The sequence below is a fragment of the Callithrix jacchus genome, chromosome 18 (genome assembly GCF_049354715.1).
Source record: "Callithrix jacchus isolate 240 chromosome 18, calJac240_pri, whole genome shotgun sequence".
NCBI lineage: Eukaryota > Metazoa > Chordata > Mammalia > Primates > Cebidae > Callithrix > Callithrix jacchus.
Genome location: NC_133519.1, coordinates 20,242,756 through 20,267,560, shown reverse-complemented (window position 1 = coordinate 20,267,560; position 24,805 = coordinate 20,242,756). Strand labels below are relative to the sequence as shown.

Sequence of the window (24,805 nt, the reverse complement as noted above, 5' to 3'; positions counted from 1 at the left end):
GACCTTCTTTGTCTCTTTTATAATCTTATGTTTGCTAGTCTGGTTTATCTGATATAAGTATAGCTAACCCTGCTCTTTTTTGGTTTCTAGTTTCATAGAATATCTTCCACCCCTTCACTTTCAGTCTGTATGTGTCTGTGTAGGTGAAATGGGTTTCTAGAGGCCAGCATATAGTTAGGTCTTCTCTCCTTATCCATTTAGCCACTCTAGGCATTTTTCTTTTCTCTTCTTTTCTTTTCTTTTTTGAGACAAGAGTCTCACTCTGTCACCAGGCTGGAGTGCAGTGGCACCACCTCAGCTCACTGGAACTTCTGCCTCCTATGCTCAAGCAATTCTTCTGCCTCAGCCTTCCAAGTAGCTGGAACTGCAGGCGCACACCACCACGCACAGCTAATTTTTCTATTTTTATTTTATTTGTTTATTTGTTTTGAGACGGAGTCTCGCTTTGTGGCTAGGCTAGAGTGCAGTGGCATGATCTTGGCTCACTGCAACCTCTGCTTCCTGGGTGCAAGTGTTTCTCCTGCCTCAGCCTCCTGAGCAGCTGGGACTACAGGTGCGTGCCACCATGCCTAGCTAATTTTTTGTATTTTTAGTGAAGATGGGGTTTCACCATGTTGGCCAGGATTGTCTCGATCTCTTGATCTCATCATCCGCCTGCCTTGGCCTCCCAAAGTGCTGGGATTACAGGTGTGAGCCACCATGTCTGGCAGTTTTTCTATTTTAGTAGAGATGGGGTTTCACCATGTTGGCCAGGATGGTCTCAATCTCTTGGCCTCATTATCTGCCTGCCTTGGCTTCCAAAGTGCTGGAATTACAGGTGTGAACCCCTATGCCCAGCCCTATGGCTTTTGATTGAAGAATTGAGAGCATTTACATTCAGTGATATTATTGATAAGCAAGGACTTATTATTGCTGTTTTTTGCTTGTTTTCTATTTTTTTTTTTCTTTTTTCTCTTTTTTTTTTCCTTTTAAGTTGGAGTTTTGCTCTTGTTACCCAGGCTGGAGTGCAATGGCACGATCTTGGCTCACTGCAACCTCTGCCTCCTGAGTTCAAGCAATTCTCCTACCTCAGTCTCCCAAGTAGCTGGGACTACAGGCGTGTGCCACCATGCCCAGCTAATTTTTTGTATTTTTAGTAGAGATGGGGTTTCACCTTGTTGACCAGGATGGTCTCGATCTCTTGACTTTGTGATCCACCTGCCTCGGCCTCCCAAAGTGCTAGGATTATAGGCATGAGCCACTGCGCCCAGCCCCTTTTCTTTTTTTTTCAAGACTCCTCTCTTCCCTTTCTTACTGTCTTCTTTTGTGGTTAAGTGATTTTCTTTGCTAATCTGCCTTAATTTGATGCTTTTTATTTTTACTGAGTATATTGTAGGTTTTTGTGCTGTGATTACAATGAGATTCACAAGAAATATCTTATAGATTGAATAAGTTACTTTAAAGAGATAACAGCTTATCTTAGATCACAAACACAAGAACAGAAATAAAGGCAAAAGTACACTTAAAAATTACATATTTTAACTCCATTTCTGCCCCCGCCTTTTTGACTATCTCTTAACAGGTTGCTACTGCTATTACTGTTTTTGATAGATTTGTCTTTTGGGCTTCATAATAAGTTATAAGTGGATTACACACCGTTATAGTAATAGAATATTCTGGTTTTGTCTGTGAGCTTAATTTTACATGTTTGGTTTTATATCTCATTAGTATTTTTTTTATTTCAGATCAAAGAACTTTTAGCACTTACTGTAAGATGGGTCTGGTGGTGATAAATTCTCTCACCTTTTTTTTGTCTGATTTTTCCCTCTTCTTGATCCAGTCTGCTGCTCAGAGCCTCTAATGAGCTCTTCATTTCAGCAAATGTATTTCTGTTTCAAGATTTCCGTTTAATTTATTTTCATTGTTTCAATCTCTTTGTTAAACTTCTCTGGTAATTTCTGAATTGCTTTTCAGCCATATCTTGAAGATCACTGAGTTTCCTCTAAACTACTAGTTTGAGTTATTGGTGAAAGAGATCACAAATTGCTGGCACTTTAGGGTCAGTCATTGTATTTTTGCTTTGTCCTCGTGGGGAGGTTATGGTTCCCTGTTTGCTGTTGTTTCTTTTGGGTATACACCTGTGTCTTTGTGTTGAAAGATTAGTTACTTATTCCAGTTTTCTCTGTTTGACTTGCTTTTTTATTTTTTTGAGACAGAGTTTTTGCTCTTGTTGCCCAGGCTGGAGTACAATGGCGTGATCTCTCACCACAACTTCCGCCTCCCAGGTTCAAGCAATTCTGCCTCAGCCTCCCAAGTAGCTAGGATTATAGGCATGTGCCACCATGCCCGGCTTCTTTTGTAGTTTTAGTAGACACAGGGTTTCTTCATGTTGGTCAGGCTGGTCTCGAGCTCCTGACCTCAGGTGATCGACCTGCCTCAACCTCCCAAAGTACTTACAGGTGTGAGCCGCTGCGCCCAGCCAGGTTTTTATTGGAAATGCTTGCTTAGCACATCTTTACTGCTAGGTCACTTCCTCCTTTTTGACTTTAGGTGACACCTTAAACCCAGGTTCACCTTGGCTTTAGTAAATGACCAGAGCATTATCTGTGCTGAATGGAGGAGGTCCCAAAGGGATTATCCCAGCAGTGTATCAAGGCCGGCAAGAGGTTCGTGTACGGGGGAACTGTGGAACATACTTCCTGCAGTAGAATGCTGCTGAGCAGCCACTCTGATTTGGCATCTCCTTTGGCTAAGTAACAAAGCAGAGTTTCTAGGGCTGGGTATGATAGTCCTGCCTCCCTACTTTCTCTCTGCCTGTCCTCAGGGATATTTCCCCTTTCAGGTAATGCCTTTCATGCTGCCTCCCGTGGGTTAAGTCAAGGTTAGGTCTCCTGCCAGGGCACCCAGGATGATGGGTAAGGTAGTTGACCACCTTGGTCTCACTTTTTCCAGTGTAGAAACCATGAGTTGTGGGGAGGGGCATTAAAGATGTGGAAGTCCGATTCTGTTACCAGCTGCTCAGAATTTTTTCATCTCTCTGTGGCCCCAGGAACTGTGTCATTCTCATATTTGAGTTCCGGGTTGTTGCTGATAAAAATCTCAGCCCTGTATATTTGTTTTGGGTTTTCTATGGAAGGGAGTGAAGCCGGCTTGCTGCTATACCGCTGTTTTGGAACTGAAAGTATTCCTCCTTTCCCTTTTTTCCTGTGGTGTTACCCTTATTTCAAGGAGTATGAATAGAATTCATCCATTCATTTGACAGTTATTTTATTGAGTACCTCCTTTTTACTGGACTTTGTTCAAGACTCTGCAGATAGTGATGACTAAAACAGATAAGGCCCCTGTCCTAAGGAGCTCATATTTGTTCTAAAATGGCAACTCCTGAAGTGGCAGGTCCCTGAAAAAAAGAAAAAATAACAAAAATTAAAAGGGCAATTAGGACAGTTGTTATCAGGACAAATACAACAGGATAAAGGAATGGAGAATGAAGAAAAAGAGTTGTTTGATTTTTTTTTTTGAGGCAGGGCCTTGCTCTGTTGCCCAGCCCGGAATTCAGTGGTGCAATTACAGGCTCACTGCAGTCTTGACCTCCTGGGGCTGGTGCAATCCTCCCCCTCAGCCTCCTGAGTAGCTGGGACTGCAAACGTGCACTACCACACCCAGCTAATTCTTGTATTTTTTGTAGAGATGGGGTTTTATCATGTTGCCCAAGCTGATCTCGAACTTCTAGACTCAAGTGATCCCCCTACCTTAGCCTCCCAAAGAACTGGCATTACAGGCATGAGCAGCCACAGTACCTGGCCAAGTGAAGAGGTGTTAAAATCAATAAGAAGGTCAGAATGAAAGAACCAAGACGTGTAAAGACTAAGAGACTTAAATGAAGAAGATTGTCATATTAGAAAGAAGTTGCTAATTTAGCATTCTTTAATAGTACTTAATTCTTAATTAAGAGGATGTTGTATCTCCAAATCCCAAAGTTATAGTAGTAGGGAATTATGATGATCTAATTCTTTTTGTCCTTCAGAATCAAAGGCATGGGAGGTTGATACCTGCCGGGGCCATTACAACAATGTATCTTGTGCCGTCTTCCACCCTCGCCAAGAGTTGATCCTCAGCAATTCTGAGGACAAGAGTATTCGAGTCTGGGATATGTCTAAGCGGTATAGTAGTCATCAATGTTGTGTGAACTTTCTCTTACTGTCTCTTTTAAAATTAGATTGGAATACTTCTTTATGTCTCTCATCATCTTCAGCATGTAGACAAATCATAAATTATGAAAATAATTTGAAGAGACCTAGAGATCAGTCAGCATTTACAAATTTTCTATCAAATAGAAATCTTCATGTGTATTATTTTTTGCATCTAAATTTAAACATGTTTTCTTCTTCTCCCTTTCCCCAATTCTGTAGCTAGAGAAGTAAGAAATACAGAATGAAAGCCATAAAATTATGCTGGGGAAATTGATATATTGTAATAATATGGTCAGTTTTGAAGTCTCTTCTTTTTGTTCCTTGGTAGAATTTATCATGACTACTGTTCCTTAGGATATGTTGTTTATACTCCCTGATTTAAACTTGAATCAGCTGGCTGGCTTACCATTTAATATTCTTGTGTAGGATGGGCTGAAGATTCCTAGGAAATTGATATTTTTCTTTTTGTGTGCCTTTTCTAGGACTGGGGTTCAGACTTTCCGCAGAGACCATGATCGTTTCTGGGTCCTAGCTGCTCATCCTAACCTTAACCTCTTTGCAGCAGGTAAGGGCCATTTTCTCTCTTTTTTTATTTGCTTCAATTCAAAGTTTGTAAGACTTAAAAGTGATTCTCTATTAGCTTTGTCTCTAGCAAATGTATACTAGGATGACAAGAAGGACTCTCAGAACCATTGAGTTGAAGCATTTCTCCTTTTTCTCCCTCCATTTTATGTGTATATAAAATGATATGTGGTAAAAATGCTTCAAAGAAAAATTAAGAGTAAGGGAGCGCTTTCTGCCATCTTTCCGCGCTGCCACAATGGTGCTCATGAATGTCCTGGCTGATGCTCTCAAGAGCATCAACAATGCCGAAAAGAGAGGCAGATGCCAGGTGCTTATTAGGCCGGGCTCCAAAGTCATCGTCCGGTTTCTCACTGTGATGTTGAAGCGTGGTTACATTGGCGGATTGGAAATCATGGGTGATCACAGAGCTGGGAAAATTGTTGTGAACCTCACAGGCAGTCTAAACAAGTGTGGAGTGATCAGCCCCAGATTTGATGTGCAACTGAAAGACCTAGAAAAATGGCAGAATAATCTGCTTCCGTCCTGCCAGTTTGGTTTCATTGTACTGACAACCTCAGCTGGCATCATGGACCATGAAGAAGCAAGACAAAAACACAAGAGCGAAAATCCTGGGATTCGTTTTCTAGGGATGTAATACATATATTTACAAATAAAATGCCTCATGGAAAAAAAAAGGGTAAGGGAAATAGAGATGGATGAGTGGGGGGACTGCTGCTTTATGTTGGGTGTTCAGAAAAGTGAAAGGGTATGAGGTCATGGGAATAGCAAATGCAAGGACTGTGATGTGAGAGGTGCTTAGCATGTCACCATCACATGCTAAGGAACATCAGAGAGGCCATTTGGAGCACAGTGAGTAAGGGACTAAGAAATAGGTGAGGTCAGCCAGATTGCGTATTGTCTTCTATGCCATGGTTAGAACTTAAGATTTTACTCTGAATAAATGGAAAGCCTTTGGAAGGTTTTGGGCAGGAAAGTGACATGATCTGGTTTATATTTGGAGAGCAGACAGGAGGAGGACAAGAGTGGAAAGGATTCTCTAAGGGATGATGATGCTAGTAGGGAAAGAGCAAAACATTTAAAAAAAAAATCACAAAGGGTTTTTAAACGAACATTCATTTTTTTCAGCAAATACTATTGATACTTTTTTATATGCTAGAGACTGGGGAAAGACGGAAATTATAATTTCTGCTTTCAGGGAATTCATGTTATAATGTGGGTGATAGACCTAAATGGTTACAGTGCAGGATGATAAGTACTAGAATGGAGGTTTGTGCAAAGCATTAGAGAACACAGAAAAGGTCAGTGTGAATAGTGCCACTAAGTATGGCAGTGTGACTAGTATTAGGAAGGGATTCACAGAGAATTATTTAAATAAAGATTCCAAGAATTGTGAGAATTTAGGCAAATAAGGAGTACACTGAGGTGTCTTGTCTTTGTTTTTATTAATAGTATACAGATATAATCCTTATCCTTATGTATCTCCAATTTCCAGGTTTTTTTCTTGCCTACAGCTTATTCTTTCTTCTCTTCTACCTGACCCCTAGGCCATGATGGTGGTATGATTGTGTTTAAGCTGGAACGGGAACGGCCAGCCTATGCTGTTCATGGCAATATGCTACACTATGTCAAGGACCGATTCTTACGTCAGCTGGATTTCAACAGCTCCAAAGATGTTGCTGTGATGCAGCTGCGGAGGTAGATCAGACTTGTTTCTTTCCTCCAAACCCTCTTATCTGTCACCCTGATACAACTCTCACAAACAAGACTCTTCTTTTAAATTATATTTTTTATTTCATATTCTGTCACAGATGGAATCCCCATTAGATGAGCCTGCTCAGTTTAAACCCAATGAGTGAGGTAGGCAAGGAAGTGGTCATGAATAGAATGATAATTCCCTTATTGAGAATGCTAGTGGATGGGAAATTATTCTGCCACAATTTGCTAGGTCTCTTGCAAACCAGAGGAAGTTTCTTGATAGAGAATGGCCCAAAGTGGTAATAGAACATTTTGCCTTTATTTGGCATTTCTTTTCTTTAACTCTCCACTGCTTTCCAGCAAAAAGCGCACAGCTCTAAACCAGAGTGTATGTCCCTGCAAACTCTTAATTCTGAAGATATGATAACCTCTGGGATGCCTGGCAAAAGGAACTGTCCTTTTGAAAAGCCAGCTGCATCAGCATGCTGAAACATTCATGGTGGCAAACTTTGGCATGAGGTTTTGATAACCACCCTCTAGCATCACTACAATAAAAGAAAAAATGGGTTTATATGAGCACTCCAAGGGACAGGAGAAACCAGCCAGAGGCAAATCATATCATGTTACTGTGTGGTGTCCACTGTAATTATGTGTAGGAATTTGTATCCTAGCAGACCCAGTCCCACTGACTAGTGAGCACTAATTCTACCTTCTGTTGCTTACTTTTTAAAACTACTATGGCTTACTTTTAAAAACTGTTCAAAGCTGAGTTAGGGAAGTTCCCAAGCCTTAACAAAAGGAAGAGAATACAGTATCTATTCATTTTCATTCCTGATTATAAAAGTGATGAGTATGTAATATAAAGATTGGATAAGTAGGTGTGGGGGTGATTCCTTTCTTCCTTCTATTCTTACGCCTCTTCCCTGTTTTCTCCTTTTTCTATATATATCTCTAGTGGTTCAAAGTTTCCAGTATTCAATATGTCATACAATCCAGCAGAAAATGCAGTCCTGCTTTGTACCGTAAGTAACCTGTGGAGTCCTCCTAGGTTCTCCTCATTTTCCATAGGTTTCTTTTTTTTTTTTTTTTTTTTTTTTTTTTGCTCTTCTGGTAGGGCAGTGATGTCCTGAGAACATAGGTTTCTTTCTTATGCCCTTAGGGAATCTTTAATGGCTTCTTAGAAGCTATTTAATGGTCATTTTGTGAGAGCTGACACAGTGATCACTTAGAGACTCAAATCAGGTAGGTTTCAGTTGTCATAAACATTGAGCATTTGTGAACTGCCTATCTTTCATGAAGCTGAACTTAATGGAGCATCAGGATGAATGGAGCATCAGGACCCAGATCACTAGAAATAATTTGAGAGAATGTTTAGACTCTTTACATCCTATGGAAAGAAAATGGTTACCTTGATCCCTTCCTCTGAGTGAAAATAGAAGAACTTGGCCAGGGCGCGGTGGCTCAAGCCTGTAATCCCAGCACTTTCGGAGGCCGAGGCGGGTGGATCACGAGGTCAAGAGATTGAGACCATCCTGGTCAACATGGTGAAACCCCGTCTCTACTAAAAATACAAAAAATTAGCTGGGCGTGGTGGCACATGCCTGTAATCCCAGCTACTCAGGAGGCTGAGGCAAGAGAATTGCCTGAACTCAGGAGGTGGAGGTTGTGGTGAGCCGAGATTGTGCCACTGCACTCCAGCCTGGGTAGCAAGAGCGAAACTCCGTCTCAAAAAAAAAACAGAAAATAGAAGAACTGTGATTTTGAGAAGGAGTTCGTTTCATCATCAAAGAGTCCTCTCTGTTTCTTGTAACAGAATTTGGGGGAAAAAAAAGGAAATGACATTCTAATTTTAGTACCCTGGTGGCCAAGTTAAAAGGATTGAAGTTGTATGTCTTTCCTCATATAACTATATTATCCAATCTGTTCTTCTTTAATACTTAGCAGTCCATATTCTGACAGTTTTCTCTGGTTTTTTCTTTTTCTTCTTTTTCCAATAAATAGTTGTATTCCTATAGTGTCTTTTCTTTGATGTCTTTTTTTTTCTTTCCAGCAGTTGAGTACTCAGTTGATGGGTACTCAGGGTGGGGCGCCAGAATATCAGGGTCCTAGACTGTTTATTTATGGATTAGAGAGCAATTCTTACTTTCATTCAAATAATACCTGCATCTTTGGAAGAAAAAGAAAATAAAGTGACATCAGTGTCTAGTTGTTTGGCAAAGAGCCCTATAATTCTTAGATGTAGAAACAGTCAAATAAATGCCCTCTGGGTGAAGAGTAAGAAAAGTATGGTTTCAGATTGCAGTCTGTGCATTGGGTCTGTTTTCTCTGTCAGAGTAAACTGGAAAACTGGTGTCTTGGGTCCTTCTCACTAACATTTTAATTTCCCCTTTTCCTCTACAGAGAGCCAGCAATTTGGAGAATAGTACCTATGACCTGTACACCATCCCTAAGGATGCTGACTCCCAGAATCCTGATGGTAGGTATTCTTTTTGTCTACCCCACTCTGCTTCCAGCTCTCTTCACCCACATCATCTCTCCTCTTCAAGTTTTTCACATTCCATCCCCAAGCCATGGCCACATCACTCATGTCTGTTGGCAGGTGCTGCTGACAATTGCATCAGAGGCGACCATGGTGTGAAATATTCATGTTCCTCCACCATTTTATTACCCCAGCTAGATATATATATTTTATAATTTGGTTATTAGAAACTCTCCATTTTCTCTTTCAGCACAGCATGTTATCCTAGTTTATTGTCAGTTGATATGACTTTCACCCTGGTAGTTTCATTTATTTAAAAATGTGGTTCCAATCTTACAATGTCTCACCCAGGGACTAGGGATTTATACTCCCCCATCCATATCCAGATTCGATCTGCTTCCTTTTGCATGTCAAAAAGATGAGGCTGCTAACAGCCCCACACCCCACCTGGGATCCCAGGATCCAGCTGAGACTCCTGCCTGCCTCTTCCATCACCACCATCCCTTGTTGCTGTCCTTGTGACTAGAACTTGCTGACAAAACATTCTCGGAATGGATTTGATTATTGTCTAGGCGCCTTTCCGTGCACTTCCTCCAGCAGGTTTATGGCTAGTACCAGGTCAAAGATTTATTCTGCAGATCCTTACTCTTACCAGCATACTTTCATAGTTTAGATGCCATCAGCAGATTCCTGAGAAATAATTTGTTAGCTCTTTTTCTTTTGTGGGTGCCTCTGGGTTATCATTGTTGCTAATCGATTTCCTCTCTTTTAAATGTGTTAATAGTGAGAGAAAGAAAACATATTTGTATTTGGTATTTATAAGTCAAATTCTTCCTTATAAGTCAGTTAAGCCATTTCTGACTAAATCTTATGATTTGGTACCTCTCAACTCAGCCCTTTGCTTTTTTTCCCCATCTATGTTTACAATTAATAGAATTTAAAATATTTTGTTTTATTACCACTTTTATTTTCTGTACTTCATTTTTTGAGAAAGGTGGGCAACAGAGATGGGCTTGAATGTTGCAGTTTCCTGGCCCCTGGAAAATGGGAGTGTTGGCTTTGATAATAATTAGTTTTGTAAATTGCCTACCATTCCAGATGCCAGGGGCGAGACTGGCCAGTATGTTTTGTCCAGTCTTCTGCTGGTGTCATACGTAAATGAGTATTTTGATGCACCCTTCTATTTATCCTTCTACAAGTTTCCCAGATAATGGAGTGTCCATTTCAAAATTCTAATAAGCCACTGAACTGAGGAACATTTTGTAACTCTCTTCAGGGTGATAAGAATGTTCAGTTGACATTTACAGAGCAACAGCTTTGTTCTAAATACTGCCCAGCACCAAGCTCTCTTGTCAAGATTGAGTTGGGAGTGCTCTGCCCCACCCTGCCCTACTAGGAAGTCTACATTTGCATGTTAAAAGCAGCCGAGCAGCTGCATCCTGGGGAGGGGGTCCTATGACACAGGCTCGCTTTGCCGCAGCTTGGCCAGGGAGGCTCTGCTCGTTAGCTTGATGTAGCGTGCTGTCTCCCAAGATGGGCGGCCCTTCTGCCAGTACATGATGTTGGCTGAAATGCAGCCACTTGGCCTAGAGAAAAGAGCCTTGGCAGAAGTGGTGGTTGTTTGGAGGGGACTGGTGGGGAAAAGTCACTCAACAATAGCCCCAGGTTATGGCTGAATTCGTTAGGAAGGAGCTCAACTGGCAAAGCCAAGATGGCATCCAGCAAGACTGGCAGCTCCGTGGCATCCGACTATGTCACCTGCCAGTGACTCACCACATGCTCCCACCCTTTGGTTTTGTTCTTCTCAGCCCCTGAAGGGAAACGATCCTCAGGCCTGACAGCCGTTTGGGTCGCTCGAAATCGATTTGCTGTCCTAGATCGGATGCATTCGGTGAGTTAAGACTAAAAGCAGAAACTAATTTGAGGGTGTGGTGGCAATGGCCTGTGTATTGCAGAATAAAGACCACTGTTTTTTCTGCTCTCCCCTAGGCAGCCATGATTCTCATGCATTGGCTATACTTTTGTCTCTAGCCCTACATACACTAAGCCCTCTTGGGGGAAAGGGATTAAAACTGATTTGATTGTGTTGATGATCGCTGTGGCTCTGGGTTTAAGAATGAAGCTAAAGTCACTCTTGCCTATAGGAGCCCAGAATGCATCAAATCTGAAGTGAGTGGGCTGGATGAGGAGATCTCCCTCCTTGTTCTGCTGCCTCCATTGTTACTTGAAATATAATAGGTCCAGCACAAGATAAAGCACTCTGAAGAAAATATTTAACGAAATGTAAGCATTTTCTCTCTCTGGTGATTGAGGAATTCAGACTTTAGTTGGACTTCTCAGGATGTTTCAGTTGGAGGAGAAAAAGCGATGCATTTAGGCCCTTAGAGAAGATCTTGGTTGAAGTGCTCTATCTGCAGTGGTCATTGACATGGACAGGACAAAAAATACTTAGTTTATTGAAGCTAAGGAAAAATTGCTGAGAGACTTCATCAGTTGCCATCGTCATCTATACAGACTTATTCTCTTAACTTCATCTTTAATACTTATTGCAGCTTCTGATCAAGAATCTGAAGAATGAGATCACTAAAAAGGTACAGGTGCCCAACTGTGATGAGATCTTCTATGCTGGCACAGGCAACCTCCTGCTTCGAGATGCGGACTCTATCACGCTCTTTGACGTACAGCAGAAGCGGTAACATATCAGGTGCCCCTAAGCAGACAGCCATGTAGTTGGGGAGAGTGGACAGCTTTAGTGGGAACCTTCTTTCCCCCAGTGAGTTTGTCTGTGGCTTGGCCACTTTGTGTGCTCCAAGACTCTTTCTACTAACTTTTTCCCTTCTGTGATCATTCTCCATCCTGCATGTCCACTCTAGCATTACAGCAAGAGTCTTTATTATTTATCTGTTTTTCCAGCACTTACCTGAACAAAGAGTGTTCTTAGGGCTTAGGATGAGAGAGAGACAGATTATAATAACATAAAGGAGCTTACAGTCCAGTGGTGAAACAGACATACACAGATTCCCTAATAATACAAGAAAATGAGGGACCAGGAGTTGAGGAAGGGAAAAGTGCACAATGTCAGCCAAAATGTTTAAGTCACTGAGTTACTATGTAGGAATTACATTAACTATTTTATGTAATTAGTATTACATTAAGAAATTGGGGCTTCTATTAATTAGAGGGTGCAACTGATGTAGATCATAGCTTGAGGCAAGGGAAGTAGATCCATTCACATTTGTACATCTCTCTCTATCTCAGGACTCTGGCATCTGTGAAGATTTCCAAAGTGAAATATGTTATCTGGTCAGCAGACATGTCACATGTAGCGCTACTAGCCAAACATGGTGAGTCTTCATTATATCCACCCTGATTTAGAGACCAGTCCCTCCTACCCCCATCCCTGCCAGTATACGGCACTTACCCTATCCAACAGAACACTCATGCCCTTTGCCTCTTACAGCCATTGTGATCTGTAACCGAAAACTGGATGCTTTATGTAACATTCATGAGAACATTCGTGTCAAGAGTGGGGCCTGGGATGAGAGTGGGGTGTTTATCTATACCACAAGCAACCACATCAAATATGCTGTCACCACTGGGTAAGTGAATTATCTGGGAATACAGAATGGGAGAAGGCTGCTTCCTGAAATCACTGTCCTATCTTGAAATATAACTGAAGTTCTTCATAGACTTTCTCCATGGAAAAGCCTTACCTGGCGTATATTGCTAGGGGCATCAGAACATTCTTTTTTCAACTTTTTTAAAATTGAGAAATCTAAAACAAATGTAGACAATTACATTCAAAAATGTATAGAGTAACAAATAAGTTATGTAGCAAACATCAGCATAACTACCACCCAAGTCAAGAAATAAAACAGTTCTGGCACCCCAGAAGCCCTTTGCCATGTGGTCCTTATTGATCACAACCCTCCCTGTTTCCACCAAAAATAACATTCTAGTTTTTACAATAATTTCTTCCTTGCTTTTCTTTGTAATTTTACTGCCCTGTGTTTCTTAATATGATTTAGTTTTGCCTGGTTTTGCCTTCATATAAATGAAATCATACTGAATATATTATTTCATATTTTGCTTAATATTTTGTTTGTAAGATTCATCCATCTTATAGCCTCAATGTATTTATTTTCATTTTTGTATAATTATATGATTATAATTATAAACCACAGTTTGTCAGTTCTACTCTTTTAAAGAATATTTGAGTAAATTCTACTTTTTGGCTAGTATGAACAATGCTCTTAAACATCCTTTTACATGTTTTCTGGTGTACATGTACATACATTTCTCTAGAGTGTATAGAATTGCTAGGCCACAGAGTATGCATATCTTCACATTTATTAGGCAATATGAAATTGCCTTTTTTTTTTTTTGAGCGGAGTCTCTCTTTGTTGCCCAGGCTGGAGTGCAGTGGAGCAATCTCAGCTCACTGCAACCTCTGCCTCCCAGGTTCAAGCAATTCTCCTGCCTCAGCCTCCAGAGTAGCTGGGATTATAGGCCTGCGCCACCATGCCCAGCTAATTTTTGTATTTTTAGTAGAGGTGGGGCTTCACCATGTTAGCCAAGCTGGTCTTGAACTCCTGACCTCAGGTTATGTGCCCACCTCAGCCTCCCAAAGTGCTGGGATTATAGGCGTCGGCCACGTTGCCTGGCCCTTCACATAAGTTTTTTAATTAACTTGTGAAATTCCACACAAAAGTGTTTGTGATTTCATTTGGAATTGCATTGAATCTGTACATCGCTTTGGGGGATAACTGCCATCTTTACAGTCCTTACAGTGTTCAATTTCCTAATCTGTGAACTTGGTATAGCAGCTCTTTATTCGTTTAGGTCTATTGAAACATCCTTCAATAAAGTTTCATAGTTTTCTCTATAGAGATCTTGCATTTCTTTAGTTAGATTTATTAGATACTTGACGGTTTTAAAATTCTGTTTGTAGATGGATAATATCCATTTAAAATTTTAATTTTCTAATTTTGTTGATATTTAGAAACCATTCAATTTAAAAACAATAAAACCAATTTAAGGCCGGGCGCAGTGGCTCACGCCTGTAATCCCAGCACTTTGGGAAGCTGAGGTGGGTGGATCATGAGGTCAAGAGATCAAGACCATCCTGGTCAACATGGTGAAACCCCGTCTCTACTAAAAATACAAAAATTAGCTGGGCATGGTGACACGTGCCTGTAATCCCAGCTACGCAGGAGGCTGAGGCAGGAGAATTGCCTGAACCCAGGAGGCGGAGGTTGCGGTGAGCCGAGATCGCGCCATTGCACTCCAGCCTGGGTAACAAGAGCAAAACTCCGTCTCAAAATTAAAAAAAAAAAAAAAAGAATTTTGTAAGCTTGCAGTAGATTTTTTTAATGGATATCCCTTCTCTATGAAGAAATTTTGCTATTTCTTTTTGCTAAGAGGTTTTTATCTTGAATGGATGTTGAATTTAATTAATGTATTTCTATTTATTTATTAATTTAATTTATTTATTTTTGGGAGAGAGTCTCACTCTGTCGTCCATTGTGTAGTGGCACAATCTTGGCTTACTGCAACACCTGCCTCCTGGGCTCAAGTTATCCTCCCAACTCAGCCTCCCAAGCAGCTGGGACTACAGGCATGTGTAACCATGCCCAGCTAATTTTTGTATTTTTTGTAGCGATGGGGTTTCACCATGTTTCCCAGGCTGGTCTCGAACTCCTGGGCTCAAGCGGTCAGCCTGCCTTGGCCTCCCAGAGTACTGGGATTACAACCACCATTATGAGCCACCACAACTGGCCCAAATGTTGAATTTTACTGGGTATCTTTTCTGCATATACGGGTTGACTGTCCCTTACCTGACATGCTAGAAACCAGAAGTATTTTATCTTTCTGATTTTTTTCTAATTTTGAAATATTTGCGTTACTGATTGAGCATCTACATCCAAAAATCTGAAATGCAAACTGTTCCGACGAGCAGTTCCTTTGAATGTCATTTCAGTGCTCAGTTTTGGATCTTGGAGCATTTCAGATTTCCTGTTTGGGATGCTCAACCTGCATTGAGGTAGTCATACAGTTTTTCTCCTTTCATTGATTAATGTCGTAGATTCAAATATTTATTATTTATTTATTTTGAGACAGAGTCTCACTCCAGGCTGGAGTGTAGTGGCATAATCTCAGTTCACTGCAAGCTCCAGGTTCAAGCAATTCTTGTGCCTCAGTCTCCCAACTAGGTGGGATTACAGGCATAAGCCACTACACCTGGCTAAGTTTTTAAATTTTTTAGTAGAGATGGGATTTCGCCATGTTGGTCAGGTTGGTCTGTAACTCTTGAGGTCAGGTGATCTGCCTGCCTCAGCCTCCCAAAGTGCTGGGATTACAGGCTTGAGCCAATGTGCCTGGCCGATTTTTTATAAATCTTAAATCAACGTTATAATCCTGATATAAACCTACCTTGGTCTTGATATTTTTACCCTTTTTAATATTGCTATTTTAGGTTGCTAATATTTTGCTTATGATTTTCACATATTTATAAGTGAGAGTACCTATAATTTTCCCCTTTTTTTCTGTCCTTGTTAGGTTTTAGTATCAAGGTTGTGTGAATTTCATAAAGCAAGCAAAATAATGTATCTTTTTCTGTTCTCTCAATGAGTTTGCATAAGATGGAAATTAATTCTTCCTTAAATGTTGGTTAGAATTTGCCCTTGAAGTCATACGGACATAGGACTTTCTCGATGGGAGGATTTTAAAAATCTGATTCAATTTCTTAAGCTATTATAGGACTATAGATGTTTCCTATTTCTTTTTGAATTAACTTTGGCAAATTTTATTTTTTAGGGGTTTGATCCTTCTATTTTTTTATTTTTATTTTTTGAGTTGGAGTCTCACTCTGTTAGCCAGGCTGAAATGTAGTGGTACAATCTCTGCTCACTGCAACCTCTGCCTCCCAGGCTCAAGTGATTCTCCTGCTTAAGCCTCCCGAGTAGCTGGGATTACAGATATGCACCACCACGCCCAGCTAATTTTTGTATTTTGAGTAGAGACAGGGTTTCACCATGTTGGCCAGACTAGTCTTGAACTCCTGGCCTCATGTGATCTGCCTGCCTTGGCCTCCCAAAGTGCTGGGATTGCAGGTGTGAGCTACCATGCCCAGCCAGTTTGATCCTTTTAAAAAGTTACATCTTTATTCTGCAAGATCTGTAGTGATTCTTCTTTTTCATTCCTATTATTTTTTTCTTTTAATTACCCTCATGAGAGGCTTATCAGTTTTATTCAACGTTTGCCTTTATTGAACTTCTCTATAGTATTTTTGTTTTCTACTATTGGCTTTATTATTTTCTTCTAAGTACTTTGTTCTTTACTGTTTAAAAAGAACAGTAAAATTTTTGAGATGAGTGCTCATTTTTAGTCTCTCCTAATATAAGCACATAAAACCCAATACTTTTCAATATTTCTTCTAATACAGTCTGTAAATTATCTGTCAAGTGTTGCATTAGCTATATTGACAAACTTCAATTTGTAATCTATTATCATTCAGTTCAAAATGCTTTCTATTTTCTATTATTTCTTTGTCACAACTCCGCATTTCTACCTCTGTTCTACTTTCAATTATAATTTATAAAGAAGTTACCTGTCCATAGTCACCTACTGATTGTGTATCAGAACTTAACATTTAACTTTTAGGTCTGATTCCTATAACCATTGTCTGTTACTCATCTTCTAGAATAATAGCATATAAAGAAAGATCATGCCATCTGCCCCACCATAGAAAGAATATGATAAGTTTGGCGTTTTGTTCTGCTGTCTTTTGAATCACTTCCCATCTATATCATTGTTAAAATGGCACTTGACAAAAGACTGTTTCCTAGGTTTGTTCCATTTCGTCACAGGATGGATTCTCCCTCTCACTTACTGAAAGTTGTGCCCTCTACCCTCTGTTCTTAGGGACCACGGGATCATTCGAACTCTGGATTTACCCATCTATGTCACACGGGTGAAGGGTAACAATGTATACTGCCTAGACAGGGAGTGTCGTCCCCGCGTACTCACCATTGATCCCACTGAATTCAAATTCAAGCTGGCCCTGATCAACAGAAAATATGATGAGGTATGAAGTGAGGTTGCAAACTAGAGTATTAACAGAGGCAGCATTCTTTTTTTTTTTTTCCTGTAAGTGATGTCTACCTCTTGCCTGACTCCACCCTAACTGTCTAGGTACTGCACATGGTGAGGAATGCCAAACTAGTAGGCCAGTCTATTATTGCTTATCTCCAGAAGAAGGGCTATCCTGAGGTGGCACTGCATTTTGTCAAGGACGAGAAAACTCGCTTTAGTCTGGCACTGGAGTGTGGAAACATTGAGGTGAGAGGAATATGATCATCAGCCCCATATTGTCTTAGAAGTGAGAGGGTTAGAGTGGCATTGGAAGGACATTATTCTGGGCTTGCTTCTTTAGCCAGAATAATGAAATTTGGGATTTTTTTAGTTGTTACATGGAGCTATGTTCCTGTTGCTCTTCGCCCCATCTCTACTTTTTCCTGCCTCTCCGCCACAGCATTTCTGTTTTTGTCAGCCTCAATTAGTCTGAATTCAGTAACTTCTAGGATAAAAGCAAGATGGCATGGAATTTGAAAATCTTATTATTTCATTGACACTTGGTCTTGTTGACTGGCTACTTAGATGAAAGAGTACCTAATAAGCGTTGGGGACTACAGTGAATAGACATTGTTTTTAAAGGGGAAAAGGGCTTAGGAAAACTTTTTTTCTAGTTCTGAACTTCTTCCTAGTATTATGTCTTCTGTCTTTGCTAAAGCCCCAAGGATCTTCAAACCTGGCAGGTAGGAAGTAAGGTATACCGCTAAGCAAGAACTGGCTCTATGGAATGAGAAACTGCTGGGTGGTTTCGTAAAAGTAAATTCCTAAGGAGGAGGATGTGTGATGTGATTCTTTCTATCCCTGTATCCAAAGAGGTCTTATGTGATCACTGGATTTTCAATAGAATTAGACAAAAAGCTAGGAGTAATTGAAAGTATAGGACGTTCTTTGGGAAATTCATATAGAGGCAGATGCTTTGCAGAGTCCCTGGTTTTGAATCACAGTGCCTTCAACCCATTAACATGATCCTGGGGATTCTTTAGATTGCTCTGGAAGCAGCCAAAGCACTGGATGACAAGAACTGCTGGGAAAAGCTGGGAGAAGTGGCCCTGCTGCAGGGGAACCACCAGATTGTGGAAATGTGCTATCAACGTACCAAAAACTTTGACAAACTTTCCTTCCTGTATCTTATCACTGGCAACTTAGAAAAACTTCGCAAGATGATGAAGATTGGTGAGGCTTTCAAACTAAGGATGAGAAGATGGGTTCTTGTGGGGAGGAGGAAGGTGAATAGAGGAGAAAGACAACTTAAGAAAAAATACCTAAATTGATGTCTCTCACTTACTTGGTGCAGCTGAGATCAGAAAGGACATGAGTGGCCACTACCAGAATGCCCTATACCTGGGTGATGTGTCAGAGCGTGTGCGGATCCTAAAGAACTGTGGGCAGAGTAAGTATCCAGGACTTGGCAGCTTTTTCAGGGTCTGAGGAAGTGTTTTTCTCTTCATGTTGAGTTAATTTGTATATAGTGGTGAGGGATTTTTCTTTATTGTGCATTTTTTTAGGAGAGACAACATGCTCCTACGGTGCTTAGAAGATTTTCTTCAAGGGGTCCAAAGTGGCTCCGGCCAGATGTCGTGGCGCTTGCGAAGGCGAGGTCATGAGTTCAAGGCTAACCTGAGCAACCTTACAAGCTCACACTGATTGGCAAAAAAAAAAAAAAAAAAAAAAATTTAGAAGATTTTCTTCAAAGCCAAAGGGCGGTGTAGCCAGAATATTCAGTCTGGCCACACACCCTTAGGAAAAATAGTTATTCATGCGGAAGATAGGAGGTTTTAAAAGGCCTAGAGCAAACACCCTATAAAATGCACTTGGGTGGATGCCATTAGAATTTTGTTCTTTATTTTCAGTTTGGAGGTTTCACTCATTTATTAATGTATATATTCAAGGGATATTTTTTGATGAACCCACTATATGCCAAGCATTATATTAGCATTTGAGATACATTAGGGAACAAGCAAGGTGAAAGGTGTGGTTTGGACCAGGGCACTATTAGTGGAGGGATGAGCATGGTCATATTCAGGACATATTTTGAAGGTGGAAACAACATGATTTATTGCAGTAACTAGATTTGAGATGTGACAGAGAGGAGTCAAAGATATCCAAGGTTCTCAACACTGATGGATAGTTCTCAGAGATAAGCAACTGCATTACCTCTCTATTGCTGTGTAACAAATTACTCCCAAATTTAGTAGTTTAATACAACAAACCTTTATCATTTCACAGCTTGTGGCATGGCTTAGCTAGGTGCCTCTGGCTTAGGGTCTCTCATGAGCCTACAGTCAAAGTGTTGGCCAGGACTGCAGGCATCTCAAGACTCAACCAAGGAGAAAATCCACTTCTGCACTTACTCAGTGGCCATTGGCAGCCCTTGTGTCCTGCTCCCTGTTATTTAAGAGACATCAATTTCTTTTCATGTTGACTTCTCCGTAGGAATTTGTAATGTGGTAGCTAGTTTCCCTTACAGCAAGTGAGCAAAAGAGAGCATCCCGAGATAGAAGCCACAGTCTTTGTAACCAGATCTAGGAATTAACATCCCATCACATCTGCCATGTTTCATCCATTAGAAGCTGGTTAATAAATCCAGCCCACACTTAAGAGGAAGGTATGCAACAACTTGAATACCAGGATTCAGGGATCGCTGCAGGGGCCATCTCAGAGGCTGCTTACCACAGCGACATGCATTTGGAAATGTACCTATACCACAAAGTCTGTTTTCTCTACAGAGTCCCTGGCCTATCTCACAGCTGCTACCCATGGCTTAGATGAAGAAGCTGAGAGCCTAAAGGAGACATTTGACCCAGAGAAGGAGACAGTAAGTCTTTATTTACATGATTGTCTCTTAACACAGTATCAACTCTGAGATCTTAGAACAGCTTAAAATTATGATTATCACTCTCCCACCTGGTTACTAGGAGAGACAGAGAAACAAATGAGATCAAAGGAGGTTGCATAACTTTCCTTATATGACTTCCAAGTGGTGTTTGTTTTTAGCCTGTTTTCTTCTATTCAGATCCCAGACATTGACCCTAATGCCAAGCTGCTCCAGCCTCCTGCACCTATCATGCCACTGGATACCAACTGGCCTTTGTTAACCGTATCCAAAGGGTTCTTTGAAGGCACCATTGCCAGCAAAGGTAACTACCTACTTCTCCCGTAGCACTTCTGTTGTTTGTTTTGTGGAGAATACCATCAGCATTTAGTTTCATCTCTCCTTTTTTTCTGCATGAAGCCTAATGGAGCATTGAAATGCCAGTTATGGTACAGTCTTAAAAACTTAAAATTGCATTTCAAGGTCATTAAAGAAAATTTGGAAAATATGGAGAAAAAACAGGATGCCTCTAGTACCACCAGTAACTTTGGTTAATATTTTGGTGTATTTTTAGGTTTTACTATATATGTAGTCATGTTCTTTGTTCAGGGTTTTACCATTCATGACCATACGATCTTAAGGTACTAACTCAGCTACGTGGAATTCCAGTATGTGGGTATAGGCAGATGTGTGCTACCACCCTCCACCACTTCCACCCTTAACCTCCTCCTGTTTTCTTGGTCTGTTAGTTGATTTCACCTAAGTTAGAGCCTAAACAGACTCTTGAGCATTTTGTGCTGAACCCCACCCTTTCCACCACCTCCTCTAGCTACCCTATGCATGATGCCCTGTACATACTGTAGTGGTGGTAGCTTAGTAAAGCTCTCAGGAAGAAACTCAAGAGTTGTGAGCCAAAGACTGCTAAGTACAAATTATTTAAGAGCCAGTTTTTGGGAGCAGGAAGGCCAGTTCCTTCCATCTGTCTTCTGCCCTCTGTGAAACCTACTGCAAGTCAGTATAACATATATACCACAAAAATAAATAATACACAAACAATAAGTAGGCGGAAGCTTGACACCTGTTTTTGAAAGGATTTAACCTGCCTGCAGAAAAGGCCCTGTCTCCGACTTGCTGGACTGTAACCAGTTCTGTTCTGTTCCTTCCCTCTGTAGGGAAGGGAGGAGCACTGGCTGCTGACATTGACATTGACACTGTTGGTACAGAGGGCTGGGGAGAAGATGCAGAGCTGCAGTTGGATGAAGGTAAAAGTGCTGTTTTAAGACTGTTCTGGGGCGATGGACACCTTGGATTGGGACTGGGTTGTGGGTAGCCCTGCAGACTTCCAAGCCATGAAACCAACTAGGACTGATTTTACTTCCTTTGGCTAAGCTTATGCCACAGCCCAAATCTGTTTTGAGCCTGAATTTTCCTTACAGATGGGTTTGTGGAGGCTACAGAAGGTTTGGGGGATGATGCTCTTGGCAAGGGACAAGAAGAAGGAGGTGGCTGGGATGTAGAAGAAGATTTGGAGCTCCCTCCTGAGCTGGTATGTGGAATTTGTACCTTTAGAAGGTTCTCTCCATATCTCCCTATGGAAGCCAAAGGCCTTATTTGTCTCCCACCGCTATCCTGAGGTCTCCAGAAGCGAAGAGGACTAGACGCTCCTAATCTGATGCTTATCTCCCATTTGAAAGAAGGAAGATGGCTGGGCACTCTGGCTCATGCATGTAATCCAGCACTTTGGGAGGCTAAGGCAGGGTGATTGCTTGAGCTCAGGACTTCAAGACCAGCTTGGGCAACATAGCAAGACCCTGTCTCTATTTTAAAAAAATGGAAGAAGAAGGAAGAATGAGAGAGTCAAAGTTAGTGGCCTGTCATTTCCATCTGTCCTGTATGCTCAAAAAGAGGGGATGTAGAACTTACCTCGAATCTGATGCTTAGCTCCTATTTGAAAGAAAGAAGAATGAGGTAATCAGGGTTGTGGCAGCAGCAGCTTAGGAAAAGGCAGCAAGCTGTTTTATCTGAATTGGAGTTTTCAATATGTCATTTTGTCACTGGTGAGGAGCTCCTATTTTGGCAGCCTTCTCCCACAACTATCACCCTTCCTCACTGGAGGCAGGGAACAAGGTAAATGGTTGTGTTCTAGATTCAACAGAATAAGTGCTTGAATGGCTTAAAATGTTAATTTGCCCAGGCACGGTAGCTCACACCTGTAATCCTAGCACTTTGGGAGGTCGAGCCTGGCAGATCGCTTGAGCTTGGGACTTGGAGACCAGCTTGGGTAACACAGCAAAACCCCATCTCTACAAAAAAATACAAAAATTAGCTGGGTGTGGTGATTCATGCCTGTGGTTCCAGCTACTCGCAAGGCTGAGGTTGGGGGATTGTTTGAGCATGGGAGTCAGAGGTTGTAGTGTGCCAAGTTCATGCCTCTGCACTCCAGCCTAGGTGACAGAGTGTGACCGTGTTTCTAAAAAAAAAAATTTACCCAATTTTTGTTCTTCCCCTAGGATATATCCCCTGGGGCAGCTGGTGGGGCTGAAGATGGTTTCTTTGTGCCCCCAACCAAGGGAACAAGTCCAACTCAGGTAAGCAGGAAGAAACCCTGCAGGGATGAATGACTAATACTTGATTAGTGTATAACAGGTGTTGGCTACTTTTCTGCTGTAGTTATGGAGGAGAATAGAAAAGGGATAAAGTTTTACTTGGCTTGGGTTTTTTATTTCTCTTTAGATCTGGTGTAATAACTCTCAGCTTCCAGTTGATCACATCCTGGCAGGCTCTTTTGAAACAGCCATGCGGGTAAGTAACCTTAGCTTTTCCTCTTGAGTGTGCGTAGCCCAGGGTCCCAGGGAAATGGCTGACTCATTTTAACCAAGTGAAATAATCCTACCCATGAGGGAAGAGGTGTGTATTTATCATGAAAGCTCTTGGTCTTGTTTAAGTACACTTGCCTTCCTGTTTCCTGCCTTCCACTTGGCCTAGTAATCTCTTAGGGCAGATCCTTCAGTCGTCTTCGCCCATTTAGAGCTTACTTTCTGGCTCACAGCAGTGAGATAAGTACCCCCTCCCGAGCAGGGGTCAGTTTAGAACACTAAGCTAGTATTGTTATAATAACAACAATAATGATAACACTGCAATAACTGCTAATGTTTATTTAATGTTCACTGTGTGCTAGGCACTATCCTAAGTAATAGGTATTATTAAATGAAGTATGTCTTACAATTAAATGTATTTTACTGGTGAGAAAACTTGAACAGAGAAGTTAATTACCTTGCCCAAGGAAAAGTAAGTCGGTTTTTTTTTTTCCCCCAAAAGAGATTAGCATCTGAGAAAAGTAGGGTTTTATGCAGCAGAGCCAAAATGCTTGTTTCTTTCCTTCTTTTCTAGCTTCTTCATGACCAAGTAGGGGTAATCCAGTTTGGCCCCTACAAGCAACTGTTCCTACAGACATATGCCCGAGGCCGTACAACCTATCAGGCTCTGCCCTGCCTACCCTCCATGTATGGCTATCCTAATCGCAACTGGTAAGGCCCCTTGCTCTTTGCTTTCATCCGTTCCAAGTTGTGGTCGTTATTTCAGATGGTTGCCTCAGTGACACAGTCAGAATTCTCTCAGAGTTAGGGTTTCCCAGTAGAAAAAGATCTTTGGGCTGAGTGTGGTGGCTCACACCTGTAATTCCAGCAGTTTGGGAGGCCGAGGCGGGCAGATCAGCTGAGGTTGGGAGTTCGAGACCAGTCTGTCCAACATGGAGAAACCCCGTCTCTACTAAAAATTTTAAAAAAATAAAAATTAGCGAGGTGTGGTGGCATGTGCCTGTAATCCCAGCTACTCGGGAGGCTGAGGCAGGAGAATCACTTGAACCCGGGAGGCGGAGGTTGTGATGAGCCAAGATTGTGCCACTGCACTCCAGCCTGGGCAACAAGAGCAAAACTCTGTCTCAAAAAAAAGAAGAAGTCTGTTACTCTATGGGGCTTGGTTTACACCTGCTGTCATCCTCTTCCCCAGCTACTTTGACAGAAGACAGAGGGTAGCTGAAAGGATGTTTGCCAGAAAAGGAAGTTGGGTCCTAGGTGGCTACTGACTGTCCTGTCTTCTTCCTACTTTTCCCTTTCCAGGAAGGATGCAGGGCTGAAGAATGGTGTACCAGCTGTGGGCCTGAAGCTTAATGACCTCATCCAACGGTTGCAGCTGTGCTACCAGCTCACCACAGTGGGCAAATTTGAGGAGGCTGTGGAAAAATTCCGTTCCATCCTTCTCAGTGTGCCACTTCTTGTTGTGGACAATAAACAAGAGATTGCAGAGGTAGGAGGGTCTAGCCGCTGTCCCAGTCCTGGGTACTCCCACATTCTTGTCTCTGTATCTTGACCTTCTGCCCCCTCTACAGGCCCAGCAGCTCATCACCATTTGCCGGGAGTACATTGTGGGTTTGTCCATGGAGATAGAAAGGAAGAAGCTGCCCAAAGAGACTCTAGAACAGCAGAAGCGCATCTGTGAGGTAAGATTTATAGGACTCGGGCCGGGCGTGGTGGCTCACGCCTATAAATAATCCCAGCACTTTGGGAAGTCAAGGTGGGTGGATCATGAGGTCAAGAGATTGAGACCATCCTGGTCAACGTGGTGAAACCCCATCTCTACCAAAAATACAAAAATTAGCTGGGCATGGTGGCACGCACCTATAGTCCCAGCTACTCAGGAGGCTGAGGCAGGAGAATTGCGTGAACCCAGGAGGCGGAGGTTGCGGTTGCGGTGAGCCGAGATTGCACCATTGTACTCCAGCCTGGGTAACAAGTGAAACTCTGTCTCAAAATTAAAAAAAAAGATTTATAGGACTCTGAGCACAACAGAGACATCCGTCCTTTTACCTTTCATTAGGTTTGAATTCTTTAATTGCAAATCCAGATCTGACTGGGGAGGAGAAATTTGGGCCCT

General features: G+C 41.6%; 1 protein-coding gene across 2 annotated transcripts in view; it reads left to right on the top strand.

Annotated features, from left to right (window-relative positions):
• Positions 1-24,805, top strand: part of COPA (coat protein complex I subunit alpha) — a 50,575-nt gene that overhangs the window by 23,342 nt on the left and 2,428 nt on the right. Inside the window, exons 9-30 of one of the 2 annotated variants that reach the window (XM_035280267.3) lie at positions 4,004-4,139; positions 4,652-4,734; positions 6,299-6,449; positions 7,405-7,471; positions 8,850-8,925; positions 10,737-10,819; positions 11,481-11,620; positions 12,187-12,272; positions 12,389-12,527; positions 16,852-17,014; positions 17,122-17,268; positions 18,045-18,234; positions 18,356-18,451; positions 19,788-19,876; positions 20,075-20,198; positions 21,046-21,135; positions 21,310-21,419; positions 22,384-22,461; positions 22,607-22,675; positions 23,264-23,400; positions 23,992-24,178; positions 24,261-24,371. In XM_035280267.3, the coding sequence (XP_035136158.1) occupies positions 4,004-4,139; positions 4,652-4,734; positions 6,299-6,449; positions 7,405-7,471; positions 8,850-8,925; positions 10,737-10,819; positions 11,481-11,620; positions 12,187-12,272; positions 12,389-12,527; positions 16,852-17,014; positions 17,122-17,268; positions 18,045-18,234; positions 18,356-18,451; positions 19,788-19,876; positions 20,075-20,198; positions 21,046-21,135; positions 21,310-21,419; positions 22,384-22,461; positions 22,607-22,675; positions 23,264-23,400; positions 23,992-24,178; positions 24,261-24,371 (2,552 nt within the window). Of the gene's footprint in view, positions 1-4,003; positions 4,140-4,651; positions 4,735-6,298; positions 6,450-7,404; positions 7,472-8,849; positions 8,926-10,736; positions 10,820-11,480; positions 11,621-12,186; positions 12,273-12,361; positions 12,528-16,851; positions 17,015-17,121; positions 17,269-18,044; positions 18,235-18,355; positions 18,452-19,787; positions 19,877-20,074; positions 20,199-21,045; positions 21,136-21,309; positions 21,420-22,383; positions 22,462-22,606; positions 22,676-23,263; positions 23,401-23,991; positions 24,179-24,260; positions 24,372-24,805 lie in introns of both variants that reach the window. The other variant, XM_035280266.3, reaches the window with a different exon arrangement.